The 17,559-nt window shown below is 41.2% G+C and overlaps 1 protein-coding gene across 3 annotated transcripts in view; it reads right to left on the bottom strand.

Annotated features, from left to right (window-relative positions):
- Lclat1 (lysocardiolipin acyltransferase 1) overlaps positions 1-17,559 on the bottom strand; it is a 126,924-nt gene that overhangs the window by 37,154 nt on the left and 72,211 nt on the right. For all 3 annotated transcript variants that reach the window (XM_059248408.1, XM_059248406.1, XM_059248407.1), the window contains exon 5: positions 15,608-15,724. In XM_059248408.1, coding sequence (XP_059104391.1) covers positions 15,608-15,724 — 117 coding nt within the window. The remainder of the gene's footprint in view (positions 1-15,607; positions 15,725-17,559) is intronic.

Genomic DNA, 17,559 nt, shown 5'->3' on the forward strand with positions numbered 1-17,559 from the left:
AGGCAGGCAGATCTCTGAGTTAGAGGCCAGCCTGGTCTACAGAGCCAGTTCCAGGACAGTCAGGGTCACAAAGAGAAACCCTGTTTCAAAAAGCAAAGCCAAAAAAAAAAAAAGCAAAAACAAAAAAAAAACCCTCAGCGTTCAGAAGCTGCAAACTGTTCTGAAACAGATAACCAGGAGCAACTGTGCTGAGTGATGTGTTCAGGGACAATTTAAATGGTCCAGCATTGAGCTAAAGTCTTCATGTAGAAGTCACACCCCTGACAATCCTGTGAGGCAAACATCTTCATTTTACAGATTCAATAGGCATTATTTAGTAAGCTAATCACCATTTTTTCAATAGCTATAATATTTACATATCCAAGTTGAGTTACAGGAACTGGTCCTTAAATTGTTTTTTTTAAAAAAAAAAAAACATGTAATTAATTTATTTTTCTTTTGTTTGGCAGAGGATGTACCATAACACAAGTATAGAAATCAGAGAACAACTTGCAGGGGCTGATTCTGTTCCTTCCACTGTATGAATTCCAGGGATGGAACTGGGGTTCTCACACTCAGAGGCCTGCTGAGCCACCTCATCAGCTGATTGAACTGTTTTTACCAAGCCCTACTGTGAGAGTAGCACTCACACATGCAAAACAAATTACATGTCCCTTATCCAGTCTGCTTGTAAGACGGAAGACTGAAAAGCAGGGAAATATTTAGGACGTTAAACATCATTGCAGCTTTGATGTCACGAATCCCAAGTGACTTTCTTGACAACCAATAGGAAGCATATTAGCCTTGGCTGGTGGTGACATGCTGGTTTATTAGCACTCACCTTTTAAACATATGCTATGTGGTACCATTAACTGTCTAATGTTCTGCATACATGATCCACTGCCTCCGTTTTCTGTGTGCTGCATATATTTTCATGTACTGAAACCTTTACTTAGCTTTGCACATGTGCGAGATATCAGATGCTGTGTCAAGTTTCCATCCCAAAGTAAATATATTCTGCTTCTGTATCCCACTCCTCCAGGCAAGCGTGCCTGCTCATCTCTCCCGGAATATGATTAGGCCTAGTTTCACACAGTAGTGGGTATAATTAGGTCACTGCCTCTTGGTGGGACAAGTCTAACCTTCTATGCTAATCCACTAGATGCTTTTTAAAAATGAAGTGCGTTCTCTGTGCCACCCACCTAAGTGCTTTCAGTCAGAGAATAATGAAGCAGCTATTTTTACTCTGACATCAAAAGAAACCCATCAAAAAATGCAAGTTACGAGTATTTTTAAGGTCAATGATAGAAGTTTAAAACAAAACAAATAGCTTACAAAGAAATTTAAGTGACAGTTTCAAGTCACATCTTCTTCCCCACAAATGTTCTAGAATGCACAAGAGCCCCGATTCGTGGAGTTGGGGAGCTGGCTCAGCGATTAAGAGCACTTGATGCTCTTGCAGAAGGTCTGGGTTTGGTTCCCAGCACCCACGTGGCTGCTCACAACCATCTGTGACTCTAGTTCCCGGTGGGCCAATGCCCTCTTCTGGACTCCACAGGCTCCTGCACATGACATACACTCATGTAGGAGCAAATACATACACATAAAAAAAAAAAAAAAAAACCACACCTCTATTTTAAAAACTGAATCCAGAAACCCATAGACAAAGCAGGTTCCAAAACTCCTGTCAGGTGACCCCAGTGTACCAGCAAAGCCTTTTGAAGGCTCGTGTCCCTGTGCCCTCTGGCTCTTGAGAAGTCCTAACTACCATCTTCTTCCAAAGCAAAGTAATTACACCAAGTAAAACTTAGAGTAGTCATCTGGAAGGTAGAAACAGGAGGAATCACATCTTGGATCCCAGGTTTTATTACCAGGGACCTTTTACACATGGGGTGAAGGACAAAATAGAATCCTGGACCCTTACTTAAGTATCTGCCAAAGACACTGTTCACCCTCGCTGGACACAGTAGCTAGCATACACTTGCAATAAGCACTTGGCAGGCCAGGTGAGGGACCCTGAGCTCCAGCCTGGCCCACAAAGTCTACCTCAAAATAACACAAGCTTGCGCTCTGTACCTAAGTACTTCCTATGCTTTGATTCACAGAGATAAAGCAGACGCAATCATGAATGAAACCATCCTGTCTGGACATGCATTTCTTGTTGTTTTACCTACTTTAGAAAAAGAAACCCAGTGTACTACAGATCCCCTTCCCACGTCCTTAAATACTTTAGTTCAGGCACTTAACATCAGATTTTAAGAGTAAATTTCTGTTGTTTCGATCGACAAAGAATTTGTTACAGCAACCCTGAAATCCAATACGATTAACGACGAATTTACTTTGGCAGTAATCTGGATGTTTCGGGAGACTCCAGAGTTCAAAGCCAAGGTATGTCTAGAGGAGGAAGGCTGCTGGCAGGGCTCAGGGTTCTGTCTCCACCAGGTGTGTAACGTCGGGGCAATGTGGCCAAGGTGACGAGGATACTGGCAAGGGTATAGTTGAAAGGATGGAATACAGGATACAAATGAGATGGGAAACAAGAGTGAAGAAAAAAATTTTTTTTTAAAGATTCAAGTGCATAAACCAGAGGTAGGGTAAAAAACATCGTAACATGGTAACTGTGGTAGTTTGAAAGAGAATGGCCCCCACAGGCTCACATATTTGAATGTTTGGTTCCTAGTTGATGGACTACTTAGGAAGGATTAGGAGGTGCAGCCTTGTTGGAATAGGTATGCTACTGGAGGTTTTAAAAGCCCACACCAGGCCCAGTCTAGTCTCTCTCCTCTGTCTGTCTGTCTGTCTCTGTCTCTCTCTCTCTCTCTCCCCTCCCTCCCACCCACCCACTCTCTCTTGCACACATCATCTCTTCACAGCAGTAAAACAGTAACCAAAATAAAAAATAAATAAATAGCAATCTCTGGTTCGTGCTAAATTATAGCATCCACATCCTGTTAGAGAAGCCAAAGCAACTGCTGCATATGAACAAAAGCACACACACACACACACACACACACGCACGCACGCACGCACACACACACACACGCACACACACGCACACGCACGCACGCACACGCACACACACGCACACGCACACGCACACACACACGCACACGCACACACACACACACACACATTTTTAAAGAAAAGTAAGCAGAACTAACATTCAGTCAAGAAATGTCACTCCTGGGAATGTACTGGAATGACTCTAAGTCAGTACAGTAAGAGTCACCTTTGTGTTCATGTTTATGGCGGCACTATTCACAACAATCAAGTTATGGGATCTATCTAGGTATCTATCAACAAGTGAATATGTAAAGAAAATGCTATATACACAATCAAGTTTTATCACAACCTCCAAAAAGAATGAATTACGTCATCTACAAAAAAATGGATGAAACCGAAGATTACTATATTAAGCAAAATAAACCAGACCCAAAAAGATAAATATCATATGATGGGTTTCTCTCACGTGTGTGTGTGTGTGTGTGTGTGTGTGTGTGTGTGTGTGTATATGTGTGTATGTGTGTGTGTGTGTGAGAGAGAGAGAGAGAGAGAGAGAGAGAGAGAGAGAGAGAGAGAGAGAGAAGTTGTAGGAGAGGGACAGGAGAGGGCAACAGGATGACACAGGAATGCTAGAGAGATTGCTCAGTGGAAAACAGTGCTTGCTGTACAATCGTCAGGACCTGAGTTCAAACCCCCAGGATCCACATACAAAGCCAGTCATGGTGGCACCAGTGCCTACAACCCCAGGACTGCAGGGCAGAGAGAAGAGGACTGCCGAGCTTGCTGAGACTAGAGAGCTCTTGGTGAGCTGCTTTTGCCCGTTTCCCATAAGAGCTGCTTCACCCTACCCACTTGCCACCATCAGATCACCTAACCTGATCTGCTGGAGAGAACAGAGCAGACCCACAGCAAAGCGTCCCTCTTCTCCACCACCCAAACCAAAAATTATGTCGAGGCGCAACCCCACTTCTGGCCTTGGAAAACTTACTGCTATTCCCATTCCCCTCCGATTTCTCAGAAAAAGGCTCTATCATTAATCCTTTACTTTCAGCTTTTGTTTGGTGAATCTCAGCTTCAAAAACACTATGCTTAGGGCTGGAGAGATGGCTCAGCGGTTAAGAGCACCAGTTAAGAAACCGGTTATCTGAAAGACATCCCACAGAAGGCATATCCATTGTCTGTATGTACCCAGCCGTGCAGTCAGACCTATTACTGTTGAAAAGATTGATTCAGATCAAATCAATGCTTACAGATACAAATATGACCATTTATCACCATACAGGAGACAAGGTGGGTTGTTTTTTAATCCCCATCTACTTTGTAAAAACATAAATAAGACATTTCTTCGGTGACTTTTCTAGCATCTTTGGAATCAAGATGAATCATACTCTATTCCTACTATATGTCATCACATGCTCTGTAAATATCTCACTTGTGGTTCAAGGCAGATTTAAAAATCATGAGGTATAATTACTTTTACTGAGTCTCCTTTAAATGGAACTCAATTACTGCAAAACTCTGAAAAAGAGGAACTATTTTGGGATAATGATAAAGCCAGAAACAAGTAGTAAGTGCCTAGAAGAGTAAGAAGCGACGATCTACTCCCCAGTTCTGGATAGCTACAGTCAATGCTGCTACCTTTCCAGAGGACACGATTTCTGATTCCTTTTATTTTCTGCTTTGCTGGAAGTAGACTTCATGACAGTATAGACAACTTTACTACCTTAGCTGCTCTGCCTCTTTACGAAGACCAATCCTGGGCTCCAGCCAGACCAGTCTCCACATAATGTATCATATTACATTTTCTATTCAAACAGTCAAGAACTAATTCAACTTCTAACTCCCTAAATTTTCTCTCTCACCCTGCCTGTCCTAATGGTCCTTCTCTACTCAGCAATTTTGTGTGTCTGTGTGTTGAGATGTGTGCATACATGGGCACACATGCACATAAGCACCTGTACTGTCAAGGCCAGAATTCCTGATGGATGTCCTGTGTTCTCCCCACTTTTTACATTATTCTTTAAAGACAGGGTCTCTCACTGAACGTTTGTTAACTGGCTAGTCAGCCAGGCTCAGGGATCCCTGTCTCTGCTTCCTGAGTGCTGGGGTCACAAGCTTGTGCCAGTGTTCAGCCTTTTATGTGGGTGCTGGGAACCAAACTCAGGTCCTCATGCACAGCAAGCATTTTCCCAGCCCCCCTACTTGACAATTTGCACATGGTTCTGACTATTGGATCATACACTATACTTTATATACTGATCATACAATAGTACTTCTGTATTATTGGATCATACACTTTCTAAATGTGCTCATCATAAATTTTTATGCTGATGCTGTCACCAACATACTTTGATCACATGATACTGACTACAAGACAAAGGCCTTGAAGGGAAGGCATAGTATTATTCATTAAAATTAAATACAAATTTATGTATTTAAAAAGACATGTTTGTTAGAATAGTTACACATATACATCTTCGATCCTGATAAGCTTTCTGTAACAGGTTTATCTTTCTTTGAACTCTACTCATCTTTCAAAGTGAAGCCACAGTCCCAGTGTTTCCTGATTATTTCAGATCTTGTCAGTATCCATCCCTGAAATATTCAAATCATCTTTCATTAAAAATACTAACATAGGAGTTGCTATAATACACCTGAATTGCTAAAGAAACTAATAATGGCCAACACAGTAAAGATGCTTTTTACAGATAAGAAAGGTTTTAGATTTTTTTAATTGCGTGTTGTATGTATGTATGTATGTATAAAGGTATATATGTATGTGCATGTGCTCATGGAGAACAGAGAGTCAGATCCCTTGGAGCTGTTACAAGTTACCTGACATGATTGCTAGGAACTGAACTCAGGGATCCTAACTTCTGAGTCATCTCTAACATATTTTTAATTTCTATAACCAAAATTAAGTGGGAAAGTTCCTTAAATTTAACATTATAAAGCCTATTGTGGACCTTAAGACACTGTTCTATGAAAACATGCATCTTGTAACTCTGAAAACAATGTCATTCTTTTTAGGCACATGGATTATACATTCAGGGTAATTCCCAGGCACTCACAACAGGAATAACCAGACATTCCTGTGCGGCTGTGTAGCATGGGTGGATTGTTGGATCTTCCATAATGACATCTGAGAACAATCGGCAAAAGCAGGAATACTTTAGTGGCCAGCTTTGAAGAATGCTGGTCGACAGAGGAGTTCAACCACAGGAGACTAGGAACTAGGACAAAGTTCACTGCCACTGTAAACCATGACGCCTTGATGCAATGAGGAAACAGGAAGACCTTGATGCACTCAATTCTAAGAAGGTCAGTGCTAAGGCTTGTGTTTGACTAACTCATCTTTCCTCAGCTTGGATAATGCCATGCCTTCCCTTCAAGCCCTATGCACACATACTTTATTACTTGACTTTGGCACTTTGGACCACATTTCACTTATTTTATCTTCTGGTAAAGGCCATTTAAAATTCTATGAGAAAAGAAGGATAATATGTTATAAATAACTATGAATGAGGGATTTTTAAGCTTCTGTTCTCAAAAGTTCTTTGAGTTTCTCCATGGGATCCCATATTACTGATAATATCACAAAATTAACCCAAAGAACTGTGAGTGTGGGGAAACTAAATTATTTCAATCAAAGTGGCTTTTAATCTACAGATAAGACAACACAATACAAATGCCTCAGACTTAACAACTAAGGAATTCTGTAGCACTATCACACTGTCAAAGGCATGTTGTTTAAAAGTACATAAATAACCACATAATACAGATTATTTTAAATATGATAAATGAATCATAAATTACAGGCAAATATTTATGTATTTATGAAAAAAAAGTATTTCAGTACCCACAAGAAATTACCCTGAGCAGCAGAGACAATGTTCATGGGCAAAGACAAAAAGGACTAGCACAGATAAGAGTTTCCTATATCAGAATGGCAATATAGAAACCTAATAAATTCACATTGTTTAATACATATGATAGCCTAAGCAGAATGCAAGTGAACAAGTTATGCATTTGGTGTTGTGTTTTGTGGAGCTGTTATGATTTACTTGAAAAGTAAAGTGTACTTCTTTTGCGCGCGCACACACACACACCATCAAGATTTGAAAGTGCTACAGTATTACTTTATAATATTCCAAATAAGTTATGCCTTTTTAATGCAAGAAAGTACTATCTAGAAAAAAATGCAGAAAGAATATTTTGAATAAGAAAGGAATAAAATCTACAAACCAAAAGAGAAAAACTGCAACCTTCATAAAAAAAAAAAGAAACTGACACATGTCCAGATTAACAACAAACAAGATAAACTTTTTTGGACAAACCCAAAAAAGAAACACAGCATGTTCACAATGAAGTTATGTACAAAACCAAAAGGCCACCATATGCTCCTGTTAAAATGAATTCCTTGATTGGAGACTTCAGTGAGTTTATAATACTCAGGTCAAAATCGGACCTTGCTGAGAACCAATTTTCATGTGAACAGGAAGCTCGAGAGCATTGTTCCATACACTTCAGATCCTCCCCTGCACTCTCCTCTAAGTCACGTCTGAAGCCGTTTCAAGGCATTTTGCATGCCGCTGCCATCACTCGGCTGCCAGTGTGACAGTCCAGCACAGCCTCTCCTGTGCCTCCTTTTCTCACTTCTGCCTCCAGAGGGAAGAGTGGGAGGACATGGCAGTGTATGTAACAATGCTTTCACGGTCAGCACACAGTACAACACGTCATCACACAGAGCCAATTCCACAAGTTGTACTTACAGACACTTCTTCTTCCACAGTTCTGAAGTTTAAAATAAACATTTCACAAATGTCAGTAATAAGCAATTTCTAGGGTGCTACCCTTAATATATACATCCCAACAGGACCCCAATATGTGGGGATAGACAAGAGTTTGAAATGAGTCAAATGCATCAAGTATAAAATGTTCACTGTTTATAACAATGGTAACTCTGTAACAACAGAACACATTCCAGGAATCTTTGTCAGTAACGCTATAAAGCAAGCAGACCTTATATCCAGGCCCTCCTCCCTTATATCCGTATCTGTGCCCTCCTCCCATTATAGCCATATCCAGGCCCTCCTCCCATTATAGCCATATCCAGGCCCTCCTCCCTTATATCCGTATCTGTGCCCTCCTCCCATTATAGCCATATCCAGGCCCTCCTCCCATTATATCCACATCTGGACCTCCCTTCTTCCATTATACCCACCCACTCCTTTACATCTGTCTGGTATTAGGAAAATAGTATCCAGTATCTGACCAAGGACAAAATCTCTCCTACTGAAGGCTAGTGGGACACAGTGACCCAAAGCTGTCCTACTGTCCCTGTGGTAACACCTCAGAACTAAAACTTGCTAACAGAAAATTCTAAAAATGGAAACATTAAGAACCACATTCCCAATGTATAACACAGGCTTGTTTGAAAATAGTCTTGTGTAATAAAGTACCAAGTATGATGAAAATAAACAATGAAGATATTTTAAAAGGCATGTTTCTATATCGATTTTTATACAACCAAATTCAATTACAGTTACAGGAAATATGTTTCTACATTTCTCTTCTAAAAGTATACACAGGGGGCGGGGGATTCACTCTTTTGTCTGAAATAGTGGTTATTAGCTGTAGCCACCTCAAGTGGCCTTCCAGACTGCCCTACATCTCACTTCACAACAGAGCAGTCCTGCTGTGCAAGTACCTGCTGCCTGGTGTTCAAGTTCCAGAACGAAAGTGGCAGGGTACTATCGTTAAGTAGCAGACAACAACTCTTTGCTCTGGTGACCTGGGTGGCACAGCCTTTGCTGTCCTTTTAGAAAGGTTGGATGAGACGGTACTAAAGCCGCTATTCAGTAAAGATCAACTACACGGAATGCTCCACTAGACAGAAAGCACAAACAGAGAACAGACTAGGGAAGGGCCTTAGAAGAGAGCGAAGAACTGTAGGATTTAATGAGGACAAAGTAACCAGAGGAAAAATTCAAACGCAAAAGGTGTAACTGGGAATGGCCAAGTGATTCAACGTCCGGCTCACAGTGCATGAAGAGGCATTCAGATAGTGAATTTTTAAAAGTAGAATGGAGCGCCATCTCTTACAGACATGTCCACCTTCTTCCATGTCCTCTGTGTCCCACGGGTGGCTCAGCAGTTAAGAGCACTGGCCGCGTTTTCAGAGGACCTGGTTCCCAGCACCCACACAGTGGCTCACAACCATCAGCAACTCCAGTTCTAGGAGACCAATGCCGCCTTCTTGACTCCACGGGCACTGCACACTTCAGGGAGTGCACAAACATATGCACAAGCAAAATACCCACACATTAAAAAAGAATTAAAACGGACTTTCTTTCGATCATTAAAACAAAAGCAGAATGGAACCATGCTAAGACTTGGTCAAAGACTATGAAAGTGCCATCAATCTTCAAATGCCTCTCTGAACAACGCCTCACTCTCTAACTCTCACTTCAGAGGCTGCATGTCTCTATGTCCCTAGGATACTTTTATTTTTACTTCTGACGACAATGCACTGTCTTTGTTTTCTCAACTCTACAGTCCTCAGGAAAATGAGTGTGTAAGAACATGTTCTGAACAGATCAACACATACGTGATGGTCGAGAGTGGTACTTTACTCAAGGCAGCCGGCAGCAGAGTCTGGAGTGGGTTAGCAAAGGAGCAGGCAGTGAGAGCGGGAGGAACACAGAAAGGGAGAGGCAATAGGCGATGGTGCCCACACCAACAGGACACGAAGGCCATGGAAGAGGAGGCTGTGTCCGGAAGAGATGGCCCCAAGGCCTTCAAGGGAACTGAGGGTCAAATCAAGAAAGCAAAAGGTTTTTCCAAAACTTGGAGAAAAGTTACACATTTTGGTAATTAGGCTGAGGAAATTTCCCCCTAAGAAGCTATTCATGAGGTATTATTACTGGTAAGGATAGGAAAGTTGGAATCTAGTTGAACAGTATTCTGATAGAGCAGAATGCATATTAACAAATGAAAGTCATGTCGTAAATTATTTATTACAACTTTGAAAACAATTCTAAAACAGGTGCATGACTGGACGCAGTCTAGTTCGCTCTGTGCACATTGAAGCAGACAGAGCCAGGAGAGAGAGAGTCTCTCAGAGGCGACTACTTAAGGCTTTGGCTGACTTTCCTTCTACCTCATTTTCCTACTTGTAATACATGTTCTTTTTAAAATAAAAATAGACACCTTAATTTTTAATAGAAAGAGACCCTATATTGTAAATATCAAGTTATGAGGCATATCTGAGATTTAGTGGCTAAAACAAGGGGAAAATGGAGCCCTGATTTGAAAGAATGGGCACTTCAAATATGATTTTGGGATTGGTTGCAATTGTTTATACTCTAGAAGAAATACAAACAAATACACAAAGACAATCAAGGTACTTGGAATAAATAATGCAATAATTCTAAAAAGAACCTATTTGTACGGTGTACTAGACATAACTGGTGTTATATTTTAAGGTAAAAATATTCCATTCCAAATGTTCGCTGATCCTTAGAGAAATGGAAATGGACTCGGTAAATAAAAGAATTAGACCAAACAAAAAAGTTACTATAATAAACCACACACACACTTAAACAAAATTGAAAAACTGTGAACTTATACTGAGAAGCGCATGAGCTTTAGCATGAAACAAACCTAACTTCAAATTACAATCTTTCTACTCACCCACATGACCCCAGACAAGCTGCTGAAGGAAGCCTGTCTGTAAAGGGATGGCACATGGCTCCGTTGGGAGAATTAAGCAGCGTGTGTGACAGTGGGTTGGGAGGTTGGGGACTATGAACCTAGGATGGCACCACCAGACGGAGTCAGCAGGTCTGCACTGAAGAATGCAGAACAACTGATTCTACTACATAGGTAAGGGAAGGGAAACCATGTGTGACTCTATGCCTGGAACATGATGGGCATCTGTTAATGTTAGGTGGCTGCTGCATATAAACTAGATGTCTTCCATCATTTTCCACAAAGGTTGTCATAAACTGGTTCATTAAAAGGGTAAAGACAGCCGGGCGGTGGTGGCGCACGCCTTTAATTCCAGCACTCGGGAGGCAGAGCCAGGCGGATCTCTGTGAGTTCGAGGCCAGCCTGGTCTCCAAAGCGAGTTCCAGGAAAGGCGCAAAGCTACACAGAGAAACCCTGTCTCGAAAAAAGAAAAAAAATAAAAAAAAATAAATAAAAAAAATAAATAAATAAAAGGGTAAAGACAGAATCTGTCCACAATGAAAAGCTCAGGTTTTTTTCTTCATTTGTGTTTGGTTTTGGTTTTGCTATAGACGGGAGTTAAAAGGAAGAGTCAACAGAAGTGCCATTTACAGTGTGTAAATCACCAAGTCACTTAAGTGGCCTGTATGCTCACCCCACTGATCAGGACATAAATCTCCTCTTAGGTGTTGCTGCACTTACGTATCACAATCAACAGACAGGATTTGCTCCTTATGACATGACCTCAAAAGAAAGCCAACTGCTAATCTACAAAGATATCTGCAAGTGTGGGGAAGCAGAATAGGTCTCAGAAAATATTCTTGCAAATGTCAAAGGTCTATTGTACGATCACATTTAACATAAAGGAAAGGTCTTGGCATATTTATAAATGGCTCTCAGCAATTAAGAAAAGTGCCATGAAAGGCCAGGGTGCATGGTATTTGATGCCCCCAATATTTCAATTGTTTGTATGCCTGCCTGTCTTCCTTACCATCTTTCACATGCTGCTAAGAAGGTTGGCTGAAATTCCATCCTAGGAGAGGCTGACTGACTAACAAATGGAGTGTTTGCTGCACAGGGTGGTGACCTATGCTGCCTTTACTTCTTCCCTATACCAAGGCACTGCAGCAACAGACCGTCAGCAGGTAGGCGCGAACCAAGCCTCAAGGTGAGGCAGGTAAAGCCCCACAATGCTGCTGAAGCCTGAGCTGCCTGTAAATGTACAGCTGTTGCCTGAAGTTTTCTCACAGCAAAGGAGGGCTACAATAACCAACACAAGAGAGCCAGGGACAGGTCCACAGATCTCAAATATCCAGCATAAAATCCAGCATTAAAAGTGGGCAGTTCTCTTTTCCTGAACAAACTGAAGGGCTCTGTTCAAGTGTGCTGATCCAAATTACTTGGTGGGAATTTCCTTTATCTTTAGTGTGTAACTCCGTGCCAGCCAGGTTCCTAGAAAGGCTATATCCTCCATTTCCTCCTATGTAGATTGTATGCATACAAGCTAAGCACAAACAGAAATGCGGACGTGTTTTAATTTTTAAATAGAAATGACTGATTTCAAACCTAAAACTTAAATATATCTACATGCTCATTTGGAGCCTTAATAGATAAGCCAATTTGCTTGGTGACTCAACCTGTTAATAGACTGAAGTTATGACTACCTGAGGAATTACGTTGTTAAACAGTCGGGCTCCAAACAACATTTAAAGTACTGACTGTCACTTCGCAAGCGGTCTTCAGGTCCCGCAGGCTGATGTCTACAAGGTGACTGCTCGGTCCACACCGGCCCTTACTGCCCTTTCTTGTACTCCCCTCATTCATGAATGCTCTTTCTGCCTATCCAGCTCACATAGTCTCCACTGTTCAAGAGGAATTCAGCTGCTTACAAGAGTCACCAATTCAGTACCATAGGACCCTCTTAAATGAGTACTCTTCATACTATTTAGCATAATATCTGCATAAAACTTAGCACTTAACATACATGTTAATTTAGACATTTTTCACTGTGTGTCATTTGTATCTCTATCCATTAGGACTATAAACTTCTTGAAGACAAAACCCTGCCTCAAACTGGGCCATGCTTTAAAACAAATGCTCCTATCTCCTTCCTCTGCATAGTCAGGAGAGCCTTAGTTCCAGGTCATTTCAACAGGACTCAGGGCTTTCAAATGAGCACAGCTGCGCCTCCTACTGGTGACTATGACCATTACAACTGCACCATCTATGACAAAATTAGAATGGCTGGACCAAATCATTACTTGTTGAAATCAAAGAAAAATTACAAATCATCAGAGATTATAATGAATAGAGTGTTTGAGGGCAATCATTTCAAGGTTTAAGATTACATTATACATTTTATTATAAGTGACAATTAAAACAAAAAAGTGAAGCTTCTTTCCTCTAAATTAGTAACTATTTTTGAGTTTGGATTATTCCAGTATTTAAAAAAGAAACAACAATGATCATATACTGAAAGATTCTGTGATTAGGAGTCTGTATGAATCACCCACACCGAATACCTACTAGTATAACATATAATGTTCTGAAAAGCATGCTAGGACACTACTTTGTATTACTTTTGGGGACTTTTTTAAAGATTCAGTGCAACTAATACTGACTCTCTTCATTTGCAGGGCAATTCCATTTCCCCAAGAAAGAATCCAGCAAGACGGTAAAACAAGCACACAGCACACAGATGGTAACAATGAAGTGATTCAAAGAAAACTCAATGACTACCACAGAAACAACCTACTTGTAAAACATTACGTAATTAGTGTTCCATTCGTAAGTGAGTTTTCCAAGTGTTCTCCGTCCTGGTCAAACGGACTCTAAGGAGAGACCTGGCCTCCCCTGCCTTGCTCCCCACCACCCTCCTGCTCAACAATGCTGCTCTGGCTTTATCCTTACCTCCTGATGTTCCGAACCCATGTTTGCCGGCCTTTGCTGTCTGTGAGTAGACAGCTGCAGCACTAAGCTCGGCTCCAATTGAGAATCATGAAGATGGCACTCTATGGTGATTTGTTTTAATGTGCAGTCTCTGGGGTTCTATTGGAATACTAATTATAAGGTCATTTGTTATGACAACAAGCTTGCTTTTCACAATGTACTGTCAAAAGCAGATCTCCACAGCCTGAAGATCAGGAAGCCACGCTGGGCCTCCTTTTCTGAAGGAGCACTCTGGACTCAATGGCCTCTAAGACTCACTCTTCACTGCCCAACCGGGTGCAGATCTTCCTCTCTGTTCAAATCCTGTCACCTCCCAAGAAAGCAAATCTGTCCCCACCACTGCAAACTGAGTCTGCTCCTCCTGTCACCTCACACAGCATCCCAACCCCCACCTGTGGCCACTAGCCTTCCATCATCTGGCCGCTAGCCTCCTTGTGCCTTTCTCTCTCTTACATCCTCTCTTCAACCATGCAGCTCCCTCTTGCTCTGACAGTGTGTTTGTGGTTTGGAGACTAACTGGTCACTCCCTTCCCCTTGCTGTCTGCCCCTGTTTTGTGTGATACTGAAAACTGCTCTGGAAGCTTGTGAGGAGGAAGGGAACTGAAGACATTAAAAATACTCAGCACAACGCCTGATACTTATAAATACTCAATGTTAGTGCTATTACTATTTTAACAAGCAACATGTTTCTTCTTTTTCAGTACAGGTTTCTAGTCCACAATTCTAAATGAAATTTAAAAAAAATTATAGTCTGGTTTTCTAGCCAAGGCAAATGAGATCATCATGAATTTCTCTCTCATTTTTTAATGATATACAGGGTGAGGGGAGGGGAATCAGTCACCAGTTCTGGCAGGAAAAAATGACTGAATGTGGTTACTGACCAGTGCTCTGAGTGACAACTAAGCACTATACATTTCTCAAGGGTGCAGCAAAGTTATCAGGTTGCTAGATTTCAGAACACAACAAATATACTCTGATCAACTATAAAACGATCTCACCATTATCTTTCTGTATTAAGGATGATCTTTGTAAGTAAAAGATATGTCCCAAAGTCAACCTCTATTAACTGAGAAATGTGTTTCCTGATGTCACATATACCTTTAAAGAAATTACTAAACACATACACTAGAAACCACATTGTGGAGTCTACGTTAGATACTAAAGTGGTACTACATCAGAGAGAGGAGAGGAGAGAGAGAGACAAGAGTGAACACACAGGTGTGAGCAAACCACCTGAATGCCTTTGCACCACTTTCCACAGCTACAAAGCAGCCCACCCTTCACGAGCTTCTGATGCAGACAGGCAAGGCAGGCTGTGTCCACTGGCAGAGTGGAAGTCAACACCACAAGTCTACATCATATTAGTTATCATCACAGAGTCTCAAAATAACCCAGACTGCCCATAGACAGTTTTACCATCCCAATGTGATTTTGGACCAGTACCAAACATTTCTTCAAAATCATGGTACTTAGATGTAAAGAAGCTTTCTTTTAGCAGATTATACTGGGTATCCTAAAGCACTTCAGACTCTAAAAGAACAATGATGCCATTTAGGGAAAGAAGCAGACCTTCTCTTACATGGTTCAAGGCCTTTCATGTTGGGCACAGGCAATCTTATGGCATGTACCATTTAGAAGAGGAGGGTGATTATTATTAGTCACAGGTGAGCACTGTCCTAATAGGGCTCACTAGATGTCAGAGAGCTAGCTACATATAAATCTCAGAAGAATGTGCCACATTTATTTTAAAACACATTTTTTTTTTCTTTTCTTTTCGAGACAGGGTTTCTCTGTGTAGCTTTGCGCCTTTCCTGGAACTCGCTTTGGAGACCAGGCTGGCCTCGAACTCACAAAGATCCGCCTGCCTCTGCCTCCCGAGTGCTGGGATTAAAGGCGTGCGCCACCACCGCCCGGCCTTAAAACACATTTTAAGGTAAGTACTTACCTTCTCTTAGACGGTCCACCACAAAAGTAAATCCAGTAGTTCTTGGATGTAAGACATATTCGTATTTTTGAAGTCCATTCTTCTCAGCAAAATCATTACTCCGAGCCTTGTTATTTTCTAAACAAAATAACAGACTGTTAGTAAAGTAAAAGATGGTAGTGGGTAATGAAAAACAGTAAGAATTTCTTAGGTAAAAATACCACTTATGACCAGGCATGGTGGGCACACCTTCAATCCTTGGACTCAGGAGGCAGAGGCAGGCAGATCTTCAGGAGTTCAAGACCAGCTTAGTCTACATAAATTCCAGGACAGCCAGGACTAATAATGAGACCTTGCCTGCCCCCAAAAGATATTTACATAGTCCATTGTTACAGACAGTATATGAAGATGATGTAAACATTTTGCATATGTGTATGAATGCTTTGCTTGCATATCTGTGTACCAGTGTGTGTGATGCCCAAGGAGGCTAGAAGAGGATGTCAGATTTCCTGGAACGGGAGTTTCAGACGGCATGTGGGTGCTAGAAACCAAAGTAGATCCTCTACAAGAGTATCAAATGCTCTTAACCACTGAGCCTCTTCTCCAGACCCAAAATGCAAACATTTGTGATAAACCCTTACAAAGAACTCAATCTATTGGTATGTGTGTGGATATATGTAAATATATGTTAGGAACAAGGCCTTCATAAGTTCCCTTAAATTTATATCGCAAAATTTAAAATTATTTAAAAGCCAGTATGTAACAAAAATTAAGATGTAAAACACAAAAAACTACTAAGCTCAAATGTTCATTAACCTTTACGTGAAGTGAGGATGTAATTCAGTGTTAAAGCAGTTGTCTACCATGTGCAAGGCCCTAGGTTCAATGCCCACCACCACCAGTAATAATAAAAAAAATCCTTAAAATAATAAAAGTTCAAATATAATATAAAATGCTAATAAAACTGAAAATTAACAAAAGTCAAGGATTTAGTGACATCCAGAAGAAAAGGCCAGCAATCAAATACATCAGATCAATGTTTTCTTTAACCCAATAATTTAGGCTTTCAAAGCAGAGTGAAATATCTGCCTTGCTCAAGCACAGAGGGGCTAATATTACTAACCAAAACCACTGCACAACAAAATAAGCACATGATTAGCACATCATGTACAAACATCTGAACATGGTTTGGCCGAATATAGTTACAGAGACAAGTATATGTTCCAATTGTTGGCAATAACTTCTTTTTCCATTCCATGAGGTCACTTTACAAATTCCAAGAAGAACCAAACTCATTATTCAGCAAATACAATTGGAAAATAAAGTGTTCAAAAATTTGGCCTTGACTAGAGATCATGAAACACCTTCTGATGACAGCAGACATTAGGGCCTGTAACCAGCTCTATTTGGAAACCTACAGGCTAGTATAAGAAACATATCTACACAAACACAGCTTTCCTGGGAGTAAATTTAAGATTGGGAGTTCTGCAGCCCTCCAGCAACCACAGATGCCTCCCCCACACAACAGCCAGCAGATACTCTTAGAGGCCTTGTTCATTTCTGACAGAGGCACTGAGTCAGTCCAGTGTCCACAGCTTCCCCAGCTAGTAAAGGGAAAGGCCTTGGACATGAAAATCGGTCAGCTCTTCTCCACTAGTCTGTGACTATCCTGGGCACGGGGCGATAAAACAGTACTCTGGTTCACCAGCTGGCAGACCTTAAATGGGATTAGCAGTCCCAGAGGCACCAGAGAGGTGAGCAGTCTGTTTTCCAGTTGTTGGTGACTTGGGGTTCTCAGATATAACTGAATTCTGTTGCAGATGTGAATACAAACACACACAGCTCTAAAACGTACAGTCACACTGTGGGAAGTTGGAAATGATCAGACCAATGAGTGTGGCGATGTTCTCCCCCTCCTTCATCTTCCCGTTCCCAGGCCGTCATTATTAGTAACTGCACTAGCATCCCATTTT

This window comes from Peromyscus eremicus, chromosome 22 (assembly GCF_949786415.1).
Source record: "Peromyscus eremicus chromosome 22, PerEre_H2_v1, whole genome shotgun sequence".
NCBI lineage: Eukaryota > Metazoa > Chordata > Mammalia > Rodentia > Cricetidae > Peromyscus > Peromyscus eremicus.